This window comes from Cydia strobilella, chromosome 4, assembly GCF_947568885.1.
Source record: "Cydia strobilella chromosome 4, ilCydStro3.1, whole genome shotgun sequence".
Classification (NCBI taxonomy): domain Eukaryota; kingdom Metazoa; phylum Arthropoda; class Insecta; order Lepidoptera; family Tortricidae; genus Cydia; species Cydia strobilella.
Genome location: NC_086044.1, coordinates 9,289,646 through 9,311,180, shown reverse-complemented (window position 1 = coordinate 9,311,180; position 21,535 = coordinate 9,289,646). Strand labels below are relative to the sequence as shown.

The window sequence follows — 21,535 nt, the reverse complement described above, 5'->3', positions numbered from 1 at the left end:
TATTCTTAATTTTTATATATTATTTCAAGTTTTCGATCAATAAAACCTCCAAACTGTATGTAGGTATCTCGTTTCTGTTTGAAAATTCACCACATTCCCGAAACCATGTCTGTTATAAAGTAAAAGAAATATTAGAAGTTGAAGTAAGGTCCATGTGATTAATTTAATCGGAATTATCAAGTTAAAATTCGCCAATCTACCAATCTAGAAGGTTTTCCCAAATCAAATACCATATTACAAATAGTTACGCTTTTGTGATTCATTTAAAGACAAGTCACATTTACCGAAAGAAAACTTGCTAAGGTTGAAATTAAATTGACACGGATGATGTGGTCGATAAATTGTACTATGCCTGGAAAAGCGTTAATAATTTTAAATTACTATGAAAATTGTTAATAAGTACAACCCACATTTGGCGTAAAACTTTATTTCTAAACCGTACCGATAATAAAATAAAGTACAATTATCAGTTGGCATTCTTATATTCGGCAACAACAGCATAGATGTTAATTGTTTCGCTTAAGCGAAGTACAGTCAGCAAGGTCAAAGGACTGTATTTGTGACCAGTTTGTTGCTGATTTAACAATATAAAAACCGAACAAGTAGTTTCAGATAGTAAATTATGACACCAACCAAGTTATAAAAGCGTTATTTTGTACTGTAGGTACTTGTAATTATTTGAAACAATCCCATATAACATGCGCCGCCTTAGTGTTAATCTTAGCTGAAAGCTCCCAATGCTCGATGTCGTAAATTCATATTATTCCAGCACGTCTAGCGTATGTTGTCGTAAATCGCGCGACTTGACAAGTTGACACATGTGGTCCCGCGAGTCTTGGTAAAACGTGCCAGATGTGCTGCACAGTACAATCAGCTTCAAATATATAGTGACGGCCAAAGTGGCCAAATACAGGGTGGCTAAAAAATAAGTGTATTCCCGTTGCCAGGGAGGTTTAGGGATTATACTGAGCAACTCTTACTATGGGAAAATCGCTAATAAAAATTACCCTCGCCTAGAAAATGGACCAGCCAAAATGTATGAAACAGCTAAAAAAATATTCGAGATATCGGGGTTGGTTCCATCGTAAAAGTTGCTCAGTATAATCTCAAAACGTCCCTGGCAACGGGAATGCACTTATTTTTTAGCCACCGTGTATATCGTAACACACCTTTGTTATCACACAAATAAAGATATGTGAATCGATATAATTATTTGACCGTCACTATTTATTTGATGCTTATACATCATTTTCTTATTTAATGTTAGACGAACACTTTCAATAAAATAAATCTATCACTTGCTATCACTATACAGATTTTTCGCCTAATTATATAGTTGTAATTTTTATATGAGGCCCCCCATTTCATGAAAGTTTGTATTGTTGTCACATATAAATACATATAAAGCCTGACCGAATATATGATCACGCCCTATGTTGCGGAATTTCACTGGAACCATGGAGACTATATAAAGGAGCCAAATCTCTATGTATGAAAAGTGTCCATCAAAAAACTGTAATTAGGCGGCGCCACCATACACCGAAATACTACCAAAAACAACCTACGTAATTTGGTCGGGTTATTTGTTGCCTTATATGGTTCATGTTATACTCATGTTCCAGAGCCTAACTAGCGCTACCGGAGAGATTAGGAACTATTATTTAAAGCTGAAAGCGGTCACTTGCAACAATTCTGCCATAAGAGATTGGCATCCTTTCTATACCATCCATAACTGGAACTATTTTTTTTCATTATGGATGGTATAGAAAGGATGCCAATCTCTTAAGGCAGAATTGTTGCAAAAGTGATCGCTTTTAGCTTTAAATAATAGTTCCTAATCTCTCCGGTGGCGCTAGTTAGGCTCTGGGACATAAGGCAATAAATAACCCGACCAAATTACGTAGGTTGTTTTTGGTAGTATTTCGGTGTATGGTGGCGCCGCCTAATTACTGTTTTTTGATGGACACTTTTCATACATAGAGATTTGGCTCCTTTATATAGTCTCCATGTTTTTCATACTATACTGAACTGTCACCCTATACATGAGAATGAACAGCGCCCTCTTGACAATGATCATATATTACTGGTCATTTTAACAATGTAATATAAAATGAGAATAGAGTGAGAGAAATTACACATGACTTTATTTAAAAAATGCAAGGTACATTTCTATTTCTGATCTAGTAACAGCGCTACACTATATACACATCAAAAGGGTTCCAATAACTATCAAAGAAAAGCAAACCATTATTACTTTCTAAACAGTTACTGCTTCATATGAAGAATGAAAAAAGTTACTTAACCAAATCAGTCGATAACATTACTAGAGTTAAACCAAGAAAAGTCTGGAACGATTCTGATAGCATACGCAGTGCAAGTGTTATTTATACGTCATAATTTCACAGAAGTTTGACGTTTAAAATAACACTTGCACCGCGTGTGCTATCAAAATCGTTGCAGACTTATCTTGGTCTAACTCTATCTCTATCTATATTAATTAATTATGCGATTAATATTAATTTGCCATTAACCATCTTGTTATTAAAGGCGTTAATGCATCCCATATATTTAAGGGATGATTCGTCATTTCAAAATATTGCAGGTACTAAAATATCAAAGTCATTAATCATTATATCCAACACAGCATAATTTGACATTGTAAATGTTTTATTAGTGCTAAATTACGAGTAGGTATAAAACAATCAGTAGAAACGTGGGTAACGCGCTACATGATAAAATAAAGTGCACTATTTTGATTCATATAATTTGGAATGGCAATGTATTGAATTAGTAATTTTGTGTATCTATCTGGGACATTGTTTCGTTAGTTTCCCTACGAATTAACCGAACTGGAAGCTAAATGCGGATCCAGGGAAGCCTCCTCCCGACTGGAAATCAAAGTGTTGACCTCCGCGGTTGAAGAAAGTCTGGAACACTACGTTCGGGTCAATATCTGCAACAAAAATGTCAAGTCAATTGCCGCTTTAAAAAAGAAAAAATAAATACAACATATGAAGAACAAGGATATCTCAGAAACCCAGTGATAAGAAGTCTTAGAAATGGCGAGCTGCAAAAGTGCATACCCGCTTTATAAATGGATTCTATTCATAAAGTGGGAATGCACTTTTGCAGCTGTTGTCCCAACAGCCATCCTTCAGAAAAACAGCCTTCACAAACGGTCTGGTCCAAATGTCCAATATAGTGGTTGCTAAATAAGTTTTTGGCAAAAATTAGATTTTTCGCTACAAGTTTTTCTTTCGATAGTCCGTCTTTTACTGGTTAAGGGTGGTATTCCATCTGTTTAATATATTGGTCCAATGTGTATTTGCGTCTCATAGTTTGCTCAATAAGAGAGTAAGATGCAGTGCACATTGGACCAAGATATTGGACAGATGGAATACCACCCTTAACCAGTAAAAGACGGACTATCGAAACAAAAGTGCAGTTAGCGATATAAGCTTGTAGCGAAAACTCAAATTTTTGCCAACAACTTATTTAGCAACCACGACTATTCTAACAAGCCCAAACTAAATGAGGTTTCGTTACAAAGTTCCTATACAAAACACCTTTGAGCTCAATCATTTGACGTTATCGTGATATGTCTTCAGGCTGATTTAAGTATGCTGAATTTCAGTAAAATAATCGGTTACCAACAATAAGTGGTCGAAAAATGACTTGAACATTTTCTTTACTCTTTCAATCTTAACAGGCTTTCATTTTCCTTGGGTAGGGAGAGTCGCCATTGCGAATATTCGCCGAATCCCGTTATGTGTGGCCGCACCCTAAGATAAGGGGAGCACTAACCGGCCATGCCGCCGCTGTCGTCGTCCATGTCGTCGTCCATGTCGTCGTCCATGTCGTGTCCGTGGTCGTAGCGCGCGCGCTTCTTGGGGTTGCTGAGCACGCCGTAGGCCTCGCCCACCTCCTTGAAGGATAAAGCACTAACCGGCCATGCCGCCGCTGTCGTCGTCCATGTCGTGTCCGTGGTCGTAGCGCGCGCGCATCTTGGGGTCACTGAGCACGCCGTAGGCCTCGCCTACCTCCTTGAAGGATAAAACACTAACCGGCCATGCCGCCGCTCATGTCGTGTCCGTGGTCGTAGCGCGCGCGCTTCTTGGGGTCGCTGAGCACGCCGTAGGCCTCGCCCACCTCCTTGAAGGATAAAACACTAACCGGCCATGCCGCCGCTGTCGTCGTCCATGTCGTGTCCGTGGTCGTAGCGCGCGCGTTTCTTGGGGTCGCTGAGCACGCCGTAGGCCTCGCCCCCCTCCTTGAAGGATAAAACACTAACCGGCCATGCCGCCGCTGTCGTCGTCCATGTCGTGTCCGTGGTCGTAGCGCGCGCGTTTCTTGGGGTCGCTGAGCACGCCGTAGGCCTCGCCCAGCTCCTTGAAGGATAAAACACTAACCGGCCATGCCGCCGCTGTCGTCGTCCATGTCGTGTCCGTGGTCGTAGCGCGCGCGTTTCTTGGGGTCGCTGAGCACGCCGTAGGCCTCGCCCCCCTCCTTGAAGGATAAAACACTAACCGGCCATGCCGCCGCTGTCGTCGTCCATGTCGTGTCCGTGGTCGTAGCGCGCGCGTTTCTTGGGGTCGCTGAGCACGCCGTAGGCCTCGCCCAGCTCCTTGAAGGATAAAACACTAACCGGCCATGCCGCCGCTGTCGTCGTCCATGTCGTGTCCGTGGTCGTAGCGCGCGCGTTTCTTGGGGTCGCTGAGCACGCCGTAGGCCTCGCCCACCTCCTTGAAGCGGCGCTCCTGCTCGCGCCGCTCGCCGTCCGGCGCGCCCGCGTGCCGGTCCGGGTGGTGCACGAGGGCGCGCTTCCTAGGTACACAAAATTAACATGCCTTCATTTGTGCCATTTTCGACCAGAAGAGTATTTATTGTCGATAGTCAATAAAGCATTCCTGTCATTAAGACTCGACTAGCGATTGCCTTTTTGGTCTTTTTTTTTTTAGCGACCGACAATTTGGTACCTTTTGGTGTTTTCAGTGTTTATTTTTCTCACCAAGAATTGTTCCGAGTCATTGATCTAAGTTTTATTGTATTGCGAGCTTGCCGGAACTCTTAATGCTACGCTTACCGCACAAAACAATCAAATTCTCCTAAATCAAATTTTAAGTTACAAAATATGTATTCCAGAAAGAATACCTATTTTATTGTAGGCAAATAAACATACCTACTACTTAGGGCCCTTGCACACCGCGTCTTTTTAGCGTTTTGGGAATGCGCGTCGACGGCGCGTTTTTTCATTCTATAGAGCAGTTTGTTTGCGTTTGTCACGATACAAACGCGCGTTTTTATCGATACAAGGGCGCGTCGACGGCGCGTTTGTACCAATACAAACGCGCGCTTGTATCGGTACAAACGCGCGTTGACGGCCCGTTGTTTTGACTACCGGGGTATCCTAGAAAGTCTCTGCTAAAAAACGCATTTGGTCAGCGCGTTTGTATCGTTACAAACTCGCGTTGCAAGCGCGTTAGCATGTAGGTGTGCAAAGGTCTACGTGCCGCGTCTGACTTGCGTGCGAATCGCGTTTGTATCAATACAATTACGCGTCGTCGGCGCGTTAAAAAAAACGCGGTGTGCATAGGCCCTTATATCAAGTCAAATTATTTGCACATATAATTTACATTATGATCCTAAACATTCCATACCTGTAAGCCTTCTTAATATCATCTTCTGATGCACATTTCTCAACCCCAAGTATTTTATAATAGTCTTTGCGTTTGGACTTCTTAAGAGCAAGTTTGGCCTCTTGGAGTAATATTTTGTTTTCTTTACTTTTATCTATTTTGTATAGTCTCTCATAGTCCTTGACTGCCTCCTCGTAATCTCCCAGTTCTGAGTAGCACTTGGCTCGGCGGAGAAGGGCTTTGACATAGTTTTCATCTAATTCAAGAGCAGCAGTGCAGGCCTCAGCGGCTTCCTTGATTTGGTTGAGTTTGGCGCATACTGTGGCCTTGTTGAAGTAGAGCTTGGCAATGACAGCTCTGTTGTTTTTGTCGATGGTGAGGGCTTCGTTGTACAGGGTGAGGGCTTGCTGCCAGCGGCCCATCTTGAATGCCTCATTTCCTAAAAAAAGGTATGTAAAAATAACATTGCAACGCCATCTGTTACAATGCCGCGATTTTTTTGGCACTTGACTTTTTATTAAAATTTACAGTGCGCGTTATTTACGTGCCTGTGATACATAATATAGTTACTAGTGTAACAAAGCCATTGAGACCCCATTTCCATACATGTGTTGTTACGATGCTGAACTTGATTTCTGGACATATAAAATGTTTTATTCTAACTGTACAACATATAATATATAAACAATGAAGCAAGAGTCATGGCGGACGCCAGTAGAACGTCGAACGATTAGAGAGATGTTATTTAGCTTAGAAGTCAACACATGTCTTCAAATATTGTGCGACTACTAGCCGGCAGATAGAGAATAATAGAGATACATACTACTGGTGAATGTATTGGTGAAACATGAAGGGACAAGTGACGAAATCTAATATAATGTTAATCTTATTACCTTCCTCCTTCTTTTGCTTGAGAAGTTTAGCTTTCTTATAAGTTTCTATTGCTTTCTTGTGATCTGGAGCAAGACGCAACACTTGTTGGAAATGCTTAAATGCCTGGTCATCCTTGTCCTAAAAAATAAGCATGGTTTATGAATTAAATTGTTTCCTGATGTTTTTCCGAGCCTTAGCCATATTACATGATAGCAATAATGATATGAATATGAATATATTTTGTCAGCTTGTGAGGATATGAGCATGAGCACATTTACTATGGAACCAACCCCGAAATCACGAAAATAAAATTGGCTGTTCCATAAACGTTGGCTGATCAGATGTCGATGTTTTCTATGGAAAAGCAGAAAATATTTTTGCTATTTCGGGGTTGGTGAAATAGTAAAATTTGCTCAGTATTACCTATATATTTAACTTACAATACTACCATTGGATACTAAAAGGCAGTCGTCTTAGAACATTTTGTTCACAGAAGACTGACTGCCTGCTAATATCCAATGGCAGAATATTTAGCTAAGAGCTGGAAAACCACCCCGAATATAGATATAACACATATAATCTATGTTTGATACATACCTCAAAATAAAGACAGAGGCCCCGCACAAATATGGCCTCTGCGTCCAAACTGTCTTGTCTGATCATGTCATTAGCAATTTCTTGTGCTTCTTGGCAGCGTCCAATCATAGCCAAGCATTCTGCTTTGGTCAATTTGGCCCTGCAATAATAATATGATTGGTATACATCAATTCGTTCATGAACTAAACTCTTGTCAACGAAATTATCGTGATAACTTGCGAAGGTAGGGATTTCTTGTCATAAATAATAAGCAAATATGAGAATTAATAAATTATATCACCATAATTTTATATTGAATGATCACATAGGATTCCTCCTTCTCTCTGAAAAGAGTGTAGTGGGGATAATTTTATTCAAATATTTTGCATATTTTTCAAATAGAGTTTAAGTAAAACGATACGGTTTTCAAAGTCAGAATAAACTTGTTAAGAAGTTGACGTGAATGTAAAAACTGCCAAAGATATTTACAGATAACATTGCCCACACCCCACACCAAGGTGGTCTAGTGCTTTCAGAAGACAAGTTAAACTAACATTATTATAGGCACTGTCTATATCAACGAAGCAACCCACACTGGCAAGTCTGTTGGAATACCCAGTCTGGATGCGTGAAACTAGCCTAGTTAAATTGTCCATGCAAGATCTGGATCTCCTAAAACCACCGAAATTTTTAAAATTACCAGGAAATAAGTTCTTATATTACTTGTCATTTTGATTAAAGAAGACGCAAACAAATGCTGGGATTTAACCATTTACTAGATAATTTACCAGGCTGACATTTTGACAATCAAATGTCAGTCTTACTCATCCAAAATATAACACATGTTTGAAATTCCGTATGTAGGAAATATATAGACAGTTGCATGGTTTGCCAGTTATCTTAGTGGTCGTTCGCAGATCGTTAAACTTCAAAATGATAGAGGGTTATGTGCAAATTCAAAGCCATCTGCTGTCTCCAGAGGGGTACCTCAGGGCTCTATCTTGGGTCCACTGCTTTTTATTCTCTATACCACAGATGTCCGTGACTCCATAAAGCATTGTAAGTTCCACCTTTATGCTGATGATATTCAAATCTACATCTCATTTAATCCAAATAATACAGGACACGCTATTGCGAAACTAAATGAAGATTTAGAAATTATTACAGCCTGGTCAGAGTCCAACTGCTTGGTGTTAAATCCAAGTAAATCTAAAGTTATGGTATTTGGCTCTAAAAATCAACTTAAGCGGATCGAACACCATAAACCAGCAGTTATAATCTCGGGAGAAGAAGTAGAACGTGTATCAGAGGCACGCAATCTGGGATTAATAATGGATGAATCTTTGCGTTTCGAGGGGCATATTGCGGAAATTACAAGAAACGCATTTTATAGACTCACAATACTATATCGAATTCGGAATTTTATCAGCGTCGATCTGCGAATCAAACTTTGTAATTCTTTAGTACTTTCTAAATTTGATTATGCGGACATAGTCTACGGTCCACGTTTACTAGCCCGCACTGATCGTATAGTGCAGAGAGTGCAGAATGCATGTGCTCGTTATTGCTTCGGAATTCCGCCACGAGAGCATGTGACACCTTATTTGAACTCAGCAGGTATTCTCAAAATGGCATTTCGCAGAGAACTGCACCTGTCATCTTTGTTGTTTGGAGTTTTTAAAACATCAGAGCCAGAGTATCTGTTCGATAAGTTCACTTGGCGCGCAAGCAGGTCGAGCTTGTATGGCATCAGATCGGTTTGTGACGAGTTGGTATTACCACGTCACCATACTGCTGCATTTCGAGGTAGCTTCAAATATACAGCAACGAAATGCTGGAATAATATACCTCCACCCCTCAAAAACTTAAATACAATAAGTAGTTTTAAATTGCGGTTTAAACAATATCTTTTAGCAATACAAAACTCGCTACCTCTTGGTACTAGACCCACGCCGTCATATTTAAAATGATTATATCTATGCACCTTATGTCTTTATTTATTCTTATCTATATTAAGTATTTTTGCACTCATATCTATCTATCATAAGCTTATATACTTCCTTTAATACATATGTAACTATTAAATTCTGCTTACACACTATACCAGCAATTGTTCTGTCCAATTTCTAAAACATAGTTTACACTCATACATACATGTTAACACAATTCTAAGCCATTTAGTTTTCGACTAACAGCGAGTAAGGGATAATGTATCAAGGGTCTGCCTGAAAACCAGCGTTGTAGTAAATACACTGCAACATTATGCTGAGGCAAGCTCCTATTTAACACGCATGAATATTTCTCTCTGATGTGCAACTCAATTTCTTAGTTTTGTAAGTCTAAATTTAAGGTTTATCTGTAAAAAATGTACTACGCTATCTGTTAACTCTGCCATTTCATGTGATGTTGAATAAAAATGTTCTATTCTATTCTATTCTATTCTATTCTATATCTAAGGGATAGGTATAAGGTTAACTCAGTGTCAAATGTCAATGAAATCCCAACAGTGATTACGAAAGTGACTGCAATTCCTACTTCCAAGTAGTCTTAGCACGGGTGCACCACGCCAGATATGACGACCACGACCACTCCGACAAGTGTGTGACAACAAAGAAGAAGAAAGGAACAGGTATTCATCACGCGCGTGGAATACTGTCGTGGTGCTAAGCATACAGAAAGTAAACTAAGCTTTTTTGGTAATAGGATGGTTTCCTTACATCATTTTCTTTGCCAAAATGCTAATGATATAATTAGGATATTATATTTTGTTAGATATTTTGATCTCACTAAAATCATATCAATTTAGAAGGCAACAGGTGGTATAATAACAAGACAAACAGGTCAGTCGAAATACAATAATATTGTCTTCAGTTACCGCGACAGTTACTCATGAAACATACTCACGAAATATAATAGATAAAACTAGTTTAAATCTGCAAATAATTACTTGGAGCTGGATGGACTGTAGTCGAGGCAGCGGTCCATGCAGAACACAGCACGGCGGTAGTCCTGAGCCTCCATGGCACGCTGGGCATCCTCATGCAGCCTACGCAGAGACTCCAGTGCGCGGCGCTCACTCGTTGCGCAGTCGGCACCGCCCAGCTCTGTCGCGCTGCGTACAGCTTGCTCTCCGCCAGAGATGTCTCCTGTAAATACATAATACAAAAAATAATAATTTCATGCGGGAAAGAAACAACATCACAAACAAGAGTAAAAATATTTTAATTTAACATCATTAAGTTTAACAATTAAATAAGGTAAAGTCAAAATTATGTTCCAGGCACTACACAAAATGTATTGTGAGACCATAAGTATTGTAAAAAAATAAAAATAAAACGAGCAGTTTTCCTATTTTGGAAAATATATAAATCTAATACATAACTGTGCTAAGTGAACAATGATTTAGACGTACCAGCATCAGCTGCCTGTCTAAAATGAAATAATAATAAGGGCAGCTTGTGGCGAGCTGTTGGGGAGTGACGACCCCACGGACCCGAGTGCTCCAGAGAGTCGGTCAGGGTCTCCGTCTCCAGCGTGTCTTCGTCGGTCGGAGTGGACCCCAAGGGGACCCGCAGGACTCTCAGCTCTGGCTTGCCTTCATTGGCCGTCTAGAGGGGAGTCGTAAGAGCTATATGCTCCAGGGGTGGAAGTGTTAAAGGGCATAACGCCGCGAGTAACTTTGGAGAAAGCGCAGCACACCTCTCGACACCCCTGAGCCGCTTACGCCGGTGTTGCGCCTGGCCGTCTTTACGACGGCGCATCAGGTGCCCATCTAACGAGTGGCGAGTCACCACCTGCCTCGATAACTTGTGCAAGCAATGTTATGGCAGGTGTCGGGACTTCTTTGAAATAGCCCAGTGTTTTTTTCCACCCAAACTTAAACCATAGACCAGCACTCTGTCCATATTCTCTACATAGCTTCCAATGCCTGCTGAAACCAGTTCACGGGTATCTATTGATGTACCCGTGAATGGATTCCAGCAGGCATTCTAAATGACATCAAATCTCTCCAAACGGCCTCTACGTGTTGGACCTATATCCCCACGCACGCCTTATAAATGACCGGGCTCGAATGACCCGAGTTTTAAAATGGAGATACACATAATAATAATAATAAACCCGCGGGGGCAGCTAGTGGCGAGCTGACGGTGAGTGGTGGCGACACCGCGGACCCCTATTCCGGAGGGCCCTGTCATCTGGCCCTCGCCTCTGTGCTTGCCTTGACTGGCCGGCCAGAGTGGAGTCGCAAGAGCGGGACCTATGCTCCAGGTTGGAAGTGTAAAATGACATAACCCCAGCGGCCTGCTGAACGGATCACCGGGATCTCACTCTCGACAACCTCACAGCCGCTCTCAAGTGCTGCCCCCTATTGTCGCACTGTGCGTGCGGCCGTTGTAGGGCCCACTAAATGATTTGGCGAGTCACCATCTGTCTTACACAATTTTGAGACTGATTGTCACGGCAGGTGTCCGCTAGTCTCCCCCCATAGCCCATTATCCAATCCATCCAACATTCAAATCAATAGCCCATGACCTTAGTTCCCATCGCAGTACAAATCGGGGATGGTATCCGCCACGTGTATCCCTTTCTTCAAAGTGTCTTAAAGGGCCTCTGCGCTGTTGGCTTCGGCCCCACGTACGCCTCCCAAAGGTCCGGGACCCCATGGTCCCGTGATATGGAAAAGACATACAAATAATAATAATATTTTTTCTTACCAAGAGCTATGCAGCATTTTGAAATTCTGATGTATCCCTTGGTGAAAGTTGGATCCAGCACAACAGATTTCTGAGCATCCTCCAGGGCCTTTTTGTACATGCCCAGCATCATGTAGCAAGCAGATCTGTTGCCATAGTATGAGGCATTCTCCGGGCATAGCTGGATGGCTTCATTGTACATAACAAGAGCACCCTTGTAATTTTTAAATTTGTACAAGTGGTTGCCACTCTCTTTCTTCTCCTCAGCCAGACTGAAATGTGACAAGATCAATGAACGTTTCATATTCATTTCTAAACAAAAAATGAACAAGTGCAGTTGACTATTATAATAGCTTCAGATGTTGATCAATTACTATAACAGTAACACATTGCTATCAGCTGTACAACTTGTTTATGCAGAGAATTTGCTCCTTGTTAAAAATTGGTCGACGGTATATTTTGATCCATGCAAGTAGGTCAAATGTCAAGGTACATAGCTACTTACTCCTACGTTATTGGCACGTTGCAATCTAATTCATGTGCTCATTAAAAATCTAGCTCAATAAAGAACACCAGCTCTCAGCAAACAATGCATTCTTTAATCAATACCAAATTCCGTACATTTTGGTTCACGAATTCTAGGTATCTTATATGTATAATTGCATTTACTTTTACCTTTCTGGACTTTTAGGAAGTAAATCATCAATTGTAAGGTCCGCATCCACTATTTCCGATTCTGCCATTTTTATTTTTTATAATTTTCAGGAAATTTTTGATACAAAGGTCTCCTTTATTTTGACGACGGTTCCACAAAAGAAAGACCTAGGTCGGTGTGATGTGACTGTCATAAAATAGAGCCTGATTGAATCGAAAAATCGGTAATGTTTGTCTATGGTTATATGAGATAAAGCTCAATACACACGGTGTCGGCCCAACTTGGTGAGACCGTTCGTCCTACCGTGTCTACGATACCTAACGCTTAACTCGTGTGAAACAAGTTTTTCAGGCTGTTTCACTTGTCCTATTGTAGTCACTACTTAAAAAAAAGTAAACCGAGCCAAACGTCAAATCAACTACCAAAATTTGTCAATCGTTGATAGATAGTTGATAGGTATCGCATATCGTGTACCTAATTTATATAAATTTATAACAAAAAGGATGTTACTTCTATGACGATTTCTATCTTAAAATCTGTATAATAATAAGCGTAATATAATGGAAGAAGAAGTTTCATCTGTTAGCGATACAATGCAACTCAACGGCGAGATCGAATGGCAACCGCTTGCTCTTACTTTGGTTGAATATCCAAAAGGTATGTATTGTTTTATTACCACAATACATTTCGTCGTCATATAAACAGTCCATAAACATAATATCTATAGAAGAGTGGTACAAAGTGTTTAAATACAATGCAACCCAGTAAATGGTGCTAGTTCATGCGTGAAAGTTGCACCGATTTTTCTTCACTGAATACAATAAAACTATTTTAACAGCTCCTTTAACGGCCGGAGGAGTATCACGTATTTCGTTTCATTTTTCCAGGTGATTGGATAGGGAAATTCTTTGCCTTTATTAGCCTGTCGCCTTTTGGAATTGGCGCCGGATTCGTCACACTTGTTTTGTTTCGACGAGATCTTCATACCGTAAGTTGTACATTATTTTTTCTCCACAGAGAAATATCCCATTGCTTCATACAGTATCACTCTATGCAGAACATTATTAAAAAGTAAATATTTTTTTTAATTTTTTCTGGTTTGCTTTCTGGAGAACAGTAAATTTTTGGATTGCTGTATATAAATATGAAACTGTATATGTATATGCAAACAGACACATGTGGTTTCACCTAAGATATATATTTCTGTTTCAGATTGCCTTCTTCTTAGGCACACTGGTCAATGAAGTATTAAACATAATATTAAAGCACATAATATGTGAAGCAAGACCTCTAGCGAGAGGGCATCTGTACAATGAGTATGGAATGCCATCATCTCATGCTCAATTTGTTTGGTTTTTCAGTATTTATGTACTGTACTTTGTTGCTGTGAGGTAAGTTGATTGGATTAGAATTTATATTAAATATTTTTTTCCAGTACCGTAACAAAAGTTTTCTTATTCAGGTGCTTGTCCTCTAGCTACACAGAGTAAGAAAAAGGTCTTCAACTCCATTACATTTTAAATCTTTATTTTGACAAATCAAAAATTGTATCTGTAATAGCAAGTTTTGATTTCAGTGTGGCTAGAGGTTATTATAAAATATTTTATCCCATTATAATTATGTAAAAGTGGTATCACCTATTATAAATTCAGTTTCAAAATGGTTAGCGGTTAACTATGATAACTATCTAGTTATCATATTTATATTGTTTCAGATTGCACCATATAAACAATAATAGTATAATATCTGCATTGTGGAAAGGCATCATAGTCAGTGGATGTTTAAGCCTGGCCTTGCTCGTGAGCATAGGCCGGGTGTACCTACACTACCACACATCCGCACAAGTCATAGTGGGGGCCCTTGTGGGCTTCCTCTTTGCTACAATATGGTTTGCCTTGGTGCATAGAGTTCTGACACCACTATTTCCACATTTAGTTTCATTGTAAGTAAGCTCAGATAGCTTAGCATGACTGGATTTGTGTAATGTTACATTCTGAGTAACATAATGGTTAATATTAAGGTGCATACGCATTTGAGGCAGCCTCGGGTCGAGGCACGCACGGCTCGCCTTGTTTGCTCAAATCCGTACGCGCCTCACGCGCCATGTGCGAGCAGCGAGCGAGCGGCGAGCAGTCGGTCTTTTGACCATGCTCAAAGGCGCCTTGGTGTGTGTGCCTCGACTAATTTGGACGTATATCCGAGCGTGCCCGTGTGCAGCGCGCGCGTGGTGACGTAAATAATGGTAAAAAAAAGGTATAACCACATGAATCCCGATTTTTATATCCGCCCAGCCCAGTCGGTGATGAAGACAAAGCATGGCACTATTTTCTCTTTCCTCTTATAGGAATCGCAATAAGACTATCTTTCTCTATCAAAGAGTTCAGGCCCTTGGTTTCAAAGTTTATGATCTGACAAGTTGTCAACCATAACAATACTATAGACTTTAAAATTAACCATTTGAACACTGTAACTATTTTATATAGGTAACACGCATTCGTCAACTTTATTAGAATGCATTAAAGTTCATTTTATATCGGAATCTTTGTCGACAAAAAAAAGATCTAGTCCCTTTATAATCAATTAGCTCCATGCATGTTTTTTTTTTTTCATAATCATAATAAAATTTATATCGTTTGAACACCAGAAAAAAAATACTTTGGTAAACCTTCACATTAATTTATTAAAAAATATTTAAAATGTTGAAAAATTTTGAGCGGTTGAAACTCATAATTTTTGGCGCGAATTCGACAGAGCGTGATGACGTCACGCGTTGGACGGTCCAACTGACGTTTGCCACTAATGACAGTAATGTCAGTAATGACACTTATGTGAACTAATCTGTCGAACGCGTGACGTCACGTGACCTTTCGCGGGCAAATTTTTGTACTTTTTATTTATTATTTTAAGCAATTAAATGATAATTTAATAACGGAAATGCATTTGTAACACGATATAACTGTAACAAACGTTCGAATAAAAAATATTTCGTTCAAATATAAACTTCATGCATGAGGCTAATTGTACAATGAAATTGAGAATTCTGTGAATTCCAGAAAAATTTGCGAGATGCTGATGATCCGTGACACGACGCTGATCCCCAACGTGATGTGGTTCGAGTACACCACTACGCGGCAGGAGGCGCGCGCGCGAGGACGCAAGATGGCAGCGCTCAAGCCCGCGCAATGACGGTTAGTCAGAAAAATATAGCATTCAGCCAGGAGAATAGGAACATTACATGCATTAACTACTCTAAAATACCAGGTTTGGTTAAAAAGTCGTGGAAAAAGTTTTATACTTTTGATGTTATACTTTTCTTTAAATGCAGATTAGCATAAAAACCTGTCTGCCATGTGATGTCACAGGCTGCGAGCTTTTTGTATGGGCTGCTTTTACCAGGGGTGGTGCACGCGCCACACTTAGTTTTGCTCTTGGTAATTTCTGGGGTACAAATAGATAGCAGGTGTATTAAAAATACATATTTCAATTTCACAGGAAGTAGAATCCATTGACATCTTTAATTTCAGCATATAGCTAATCGTCGAACTATGGACCTGTACTAGTAAACATTTAATCAATGTAATTGGATATATCCGTGCAGGTACGCCGCGGTGGCCGCCGGGCCGCGGCCGCGCGCGTGACTGCTGGCGGCGGCGGCGCTCGCGCTGCTCGGCGCCACCGTGCTCGCCCGCTGCACGTGTCAGCCAAGAGACGCCGTCGCCGTGCCTGGCTTGCCTGGGTACGATACCTAGACGGTCTTTTAAACTACTAACTTGTTAAAAATTAAGCTAAGGGAAAATGTTAGATTGATCATTTTGTATTTACTTAATAGAGTTGACGACTGTCAAAGGTTTTTAGACATGGTGCCGGCTTAGGTTTCCTTGTTTCTAGCTTTTATCCTAGCATCCGGGTCATAAAATTCCATAAAAAACAAAAACGATTTGACATTATTGGTAGAATTGACAGGTCTATACTTGCATTACTGACGCCATCTGTAAAAAGCTTCGATCGGCCATCCCCATAGACATAGTATATACAAGTAGTTATAGACGCGCCATCGGGCGACCGGGGGTGAGAGAAAGAATATTCATATAAAATTTGGGCAGCATAGGATTTTTTCTCTTTCACTTATAAATTTCGATATTTCGCCATCGCCTACCTATGATGCCACCCGGTCGGTGATAAGGACAAAGCATGGAGCTATTTTCTCTTTCCTCTTATAGAAATCGCAATAAGACTATCTTTCTTTATCATAGAGTGTCAGGCCCTTGGCCATCCCCCATTAGTACCATTATTACTTTCTTACTAGTCAAATCAGCTTCTTTTTTAGAACTTTCAAAACGATTTTCTAGGAGTTTATATAAAAACGGGTATAGTGACATTAGTGACGTCACGGTCAGCTCACCTACTTTTTATATTTCAATCCGATTTATTAAATAGAGGTGCTTTATTTCGTGCACGGTGTGAAATAATTTATTTTAAGTAGAGGAAACTTCCCTATTCTGTTGTATTTTGTATTTGTAGCGGGATACACCGTAGATACATCTTAGGAATACAATTATTCCGTTTTCAAACTCTCGAGCGCCACTGAGTATCATATTTACACGTTCGGGATAGGATATATATTATGCTAGATGCTAGTAAAATCGTACCTAGTTTGAAAAGCGAGATTTTTTTTTTCGGTACACCTTAACAAAAATTGCATGACACCATTGTGATTTTTCCGCTTTACCGTTGTATAATTGTTATTTTATTCGGAGTCAGTAACAACATTAGTTGTGTTGATTGCAGCTTACGTTATTTTCCGTTTCCTAGTGGCGGCAAATTTTATGAGTAAATACGATTTCACTTGTTTACTCACCGATGACTGAGGTTGTGAAACAGACTTCTTTCATTAAACATCCATAGTTATTATTATTATAGTTGTAAACCATTACTTAACTTGCATATAATCATGAAAATTACTCGTCAAATAACTTTCAAACAGTAGCTAGATATGATATTAAACGCGCAAAGCTAAACGCAGATGGCGCTGTTGTACAGTCAAGGACATAAATATATATACATTCCCAAAGTGTCAAAAATATGTGCCATTCTCAACGAAAAGGGTACTTATCGTCGGTTGTCAATAAGGCGCTTTTTCCATATAGCTTCAATTTGAAATCAACCTTATCGACAAGCCTCAGCAGCAACCTTTTGGTTGAAAACATCACATATGTGTACGCTCTTACACCTTAGACAATAAAGTCGTGTTCACATATTTTTGAGCCATTTGTCTGGATCGATATTTTTGCCTTCGACTGTATAACGGTTTCTAGTGATAGGTGAGATTTTGTAAGTTTGAATTCTAGGCTTCGGATAAAAAAATAGATATATGAATTATATCTTGTTTGCTATTTGCTATTTTTCAAAGATAATCTAAAAATACGAAAATTATTTACAAATATCGGAAATAGATAAACTATGTATATAATTACTTATAATCAAATGCAAATAATAACCTGTCACTTTAAACCTTTCCCTAGACGCCCTCTGCAGTTAACAATTAGGCCCACTTGCACCATTACACTAACCCGGGTTTACCGGTTAAACCTGGAGTTACCATGGTTACCAGTACAATTTGTCACTGGGTTAACGGTTTAACCGCTTAACCCCGGGTTAGTGGGATGGTGCAAGTGGGCCTTAGCAGCTTTAAACGTCAGTACATAAAGCTACACAAATTATAACATTTACACTTGCTAAACATAGCCTGTAGACTGCCAGTGGCTGTTTTAATTATTGAAAACTTTGTGTCTAGTTGCATAATTATCTGTATATCATGTAAAAAAAAGACGCGTAAAAGGATTGTAGATATTAAAAATTATTTGAGACAATGTGTAGGAAATTACTTGTGTCGCTTACCATAAGGACGCTCTGACAGGTTTTTCGTATAAAGATACAAGCAATTTTCGCCGTTATGTTAAGCGACAATACCTTTTGCTTGAAAACGACACACTTGTAAAAACTTATTAAATAAGCTTTTATAATAATACCTATGTATGTATGTAGTATTTGTATTATTGTTGACATTGTTGTTAAAACGATATAAGGAATAACGGGAAACCACATTTAACTAATTTGTTGCCAATTTAACACTCATTTAGGGTATCAGGTTATTACTACATGAAGAAATGAAAATTTCGTTTGTAATTTTAATTTCTTACGTACTGTGCAGTCAGTTGAGAAGATACCTAGCCCCCTTTGATTACAAATTTGTATTGTAAATTTATTTTATAATGTAATTAATAGTACATACATAGTTATTTTTACTCTGTGGCTGACATGTTGCTGTCATAATATTTAGCTATTATCCGGTTTATTTTATACAATAACGTTTTTGCAACACCTACTTTTTCGATTAATTTCTCTGTTTCCACAACACAAAGGTTGTCTGGAAGAGCGCTCTTTAGCAATAAGACCGCCTGTTGTCTGCCTCTACATTTAATCAATTGTTCTCTTCATTTGTATCTTTTTACTGAGGTGTGCCAATAAAGAGTATTCTATCTATCTATCTAATAAAATATTAAATCGGCATAACTGTGTCAAAAAACCATAACGAGGTTGTTGTTGTGATAAGTAGGTACGGGTCATGGAATTTAGAGAGGCGAATGGACAGATAAAATGTATCGAGTATAATTCAAAATTGAAAATGACGCTGACATGTTTCATATCTATAACTACACGAATGTTGTTGTCTGTGGCGTGGCCCCATGTTGTAACCAGATTTTTGGGATATTGACTGACATGAGATATAGGTAAATCTCTTCGATAAAAACAAGTATTTCGGTAGTTTTAGCACTAGTGCGCCGCGACCGTACCTCGCGCGCGAGATAGACAGAATAGGAACGGCTAGTCTATCTCGTCGCGCGAGATACTGTCGCTTTAGAATCTAGATTCAGCGCTTTGTACGTCTATTTACTAAGAAGAGAAGACTTTTTGCAATAACTCAAAAACGGCTGGACCGATTATATTTGATATAGTTTTCATTAAAAGTATTTATTAAGCTTTTTTTTTACGATTTTTTTATATTTTTTGGACCCATGGTTCAAAAGTTAGAGGTAGGGGGCACATCTTTTTTCTTTCCGAAAATAATTACTTAATCAAAAAATGGTTGTTGGACACACAATTTTTTTTAGATTTTATTTTACGACTTTTTCGTATTGGTTGATTTATATATTTATATATCCATGCCAAATTTCAGCTTTCTAGCACTAACGTTCACGGAGCAAAGCATCGGTCAGACAGACAGACGGACGGACATGTGTTGACTACGGAACCCTAAAAATCATGCTTCAAATTTGACAGTTGAAGTAGACTGTATGGTCACAGTCTATAAAATAATACAGTTATTCGACGAAGCCGTTTAGACAGGGCCATCGTGCGGGGTGCGAGGGGGGAACCGTGCGCACCCTAGCAGCGAGCTGCATACATTCACCATTGTTAGTAGCTTGGTACACGTCAAAGTCGTCGGTCCACTGTATACTTTTTACACTGTGGTATTGTCCCGTATTGCGCTATCTAGTTCGGATGGCAAACTCGTGGTCATGACCTTTCTTAGCGCCACTTGCATCATCCCACTAACCCGGGGTTAACCGGTTAAATAGCTAACCCAGTGTCAAATTGTACTGGTAACCATGGTAACTCCAGGTTTAACCGGTTAACTGCGGGTTAGTGAATGGTGCAAGTGGCCCTTTAGACACACATATTATATTTTACTACCAATAACTGTTAGCGGCATTGTACTCGTACAATCAGGCTAGGACAGATATAACTTATATTCTCGATGATCACAGCTTCTGTAACATTGCCCAAAAGTGTAAGTAATAAATCGAATATCACGTATTCATCTTCAAACCATAAATAGTAGTTCATAGGTACGAATGTGTTCAATGACGCGAAAATATCTAATAAATTATATAGGTATTTATTATTTCTAGTCTAAGATAGCTTTTGATAATGTTTAAATATTTACAAAAACAAGCATTGTGGGTTTCTGACTAACAATATTCACACGATTGATAATCTTACAATTGTTGTAATATGTAAGATTTATTTTTCTTTACTTCTCGACTTTACGTCGGAAAGCAGTATATATAATCACACGTACTTATTACAAAACTTATGATACATATAATATACAATTATTGGTTTTAGATTCAGATGCAGTACGCTTATCTGCTATTTTATAGTGGGTAATTAATAGTACATAACAAACCGCAGCATATTTTTAGCAAAAGAATTTTAGTAGAGTACAATTTGATAGATATTTTAAAAATAGGTAGCAGATAGCTTTTTAGATTTGAAGTGGAATACTTTCGTGTGTATCGCAAGGGTAATCTAAAGATGTAAGTCAGGTGTCGAAGTAAAACAAAACAATTAGGTACTCGAATAATATAGGTACTTCATTTTTAAGGTTCCGTACCCAAAGGGTAAAAACGGGACCGTATTACTAAGACTCCACTGTCCGTCTGTCACCAGGCTGTATCTCATGAACCGTGATAGCTAGACAGTTGAAATTTTCACAGATTATGTATTTCTGTTGCCACTTTAACACCAAATACTAAAAAATTACGGAAACCTGTGGGCGAGTCCGACTCGCACTTGTCCGGTTTTTATGTGATTATTTCAAGTGCGCAAAGTACTGTCTCCGGCAGAGGCAGGTTACCTTATACCTACCTAGAAAGTTTCGAAATTATATAAACACGAAGAGAAGATTGTGAATGTTAGGTTCTTGGATCACTACGCTCGCGTAACTATTTTTGCTGACCTGATTGCTAATGATTACTAATCAGTAATAAGCCCCACAATAATAAGAAAATATTTTCTCTATATTTTCACGAATTTTGGCACGTAATAAGAGCCTATCTCTATTTTTGTAGCTCAAAAATTAGATATTTTATCTTCTTAATTACGTATGCATGTTTGTGATGGTGCTTCCAAATGTTTAATTTGTGTCTATTTGCTTCATTGCTTTGAATTTAGTTCATTTGACCTTTTTGCTAGCAAAGTACATTACATACCCACCATAACCTTATCAAGACTCCTAATTAAGGCCCAAAAAGACA

At 39.2% G+C, this 21,535-nt stretch overlaps 2 protein-coding genes across 2 annotated transcripts; one reads left to right on the top strand and one right to left on the bottom strand.

Moving 5' to 3' along the window:
• Nucleotides 1-400: 400 nt before the first annotated feature.
• LOC134740561 (dnaJ homolog subfamily C member 7) lies at nt 401-12,522 on the bottom strand. The gene is made up of 8 exons (XM_063673078.1): nt 12,455-12,522; nt 11,801-12,051; nt 10,033-10,231; nt 7,107-7,245; nt 6,530-6,647; nt 5,658-6,075; nt 4,646-4,824; nt 401-2,953 (listed from the first exon to the last, which is right to left on the bottom strand). Exons 1-8 carry the CDS (start codon nt 12,520-12,522, stop codon nt 2,841-2,843), a joined length of 1,485 nt encoding a protein of 494 aa, XP_063529148.1. The 3' UTR covers nt 401-2,840.
• A 363-nt stretch (nt 12,523-12,885) lies between these two features.
• LOC134741014 (dolichyldiphosphatase 1-like) lies at nt 12,886-19,277 on the top strand. The gene is made up of 6 exons (XM_063673741.1): nt 12,886-13,091; nt 13,322-13,422; nt 13,647-13,825; nt 14,149-14,376; nt 15,488-15,622; nt 16,033-19,277. Exons 1-5 carry the CDS (start codon nt 12,995-12,997, stop codon nt 15,618-15,620), a joined length of 738 nt encoding a protein of 245 aa, XP_063529811.1. The 5' UTR covers nt 12,886-12,994; the 3' UTR covers nt 15,621-15,622; nt 16,033-19,277.
• Nucleotides 19,278-21,535: the final 2,258 nt, after the last annotated feature.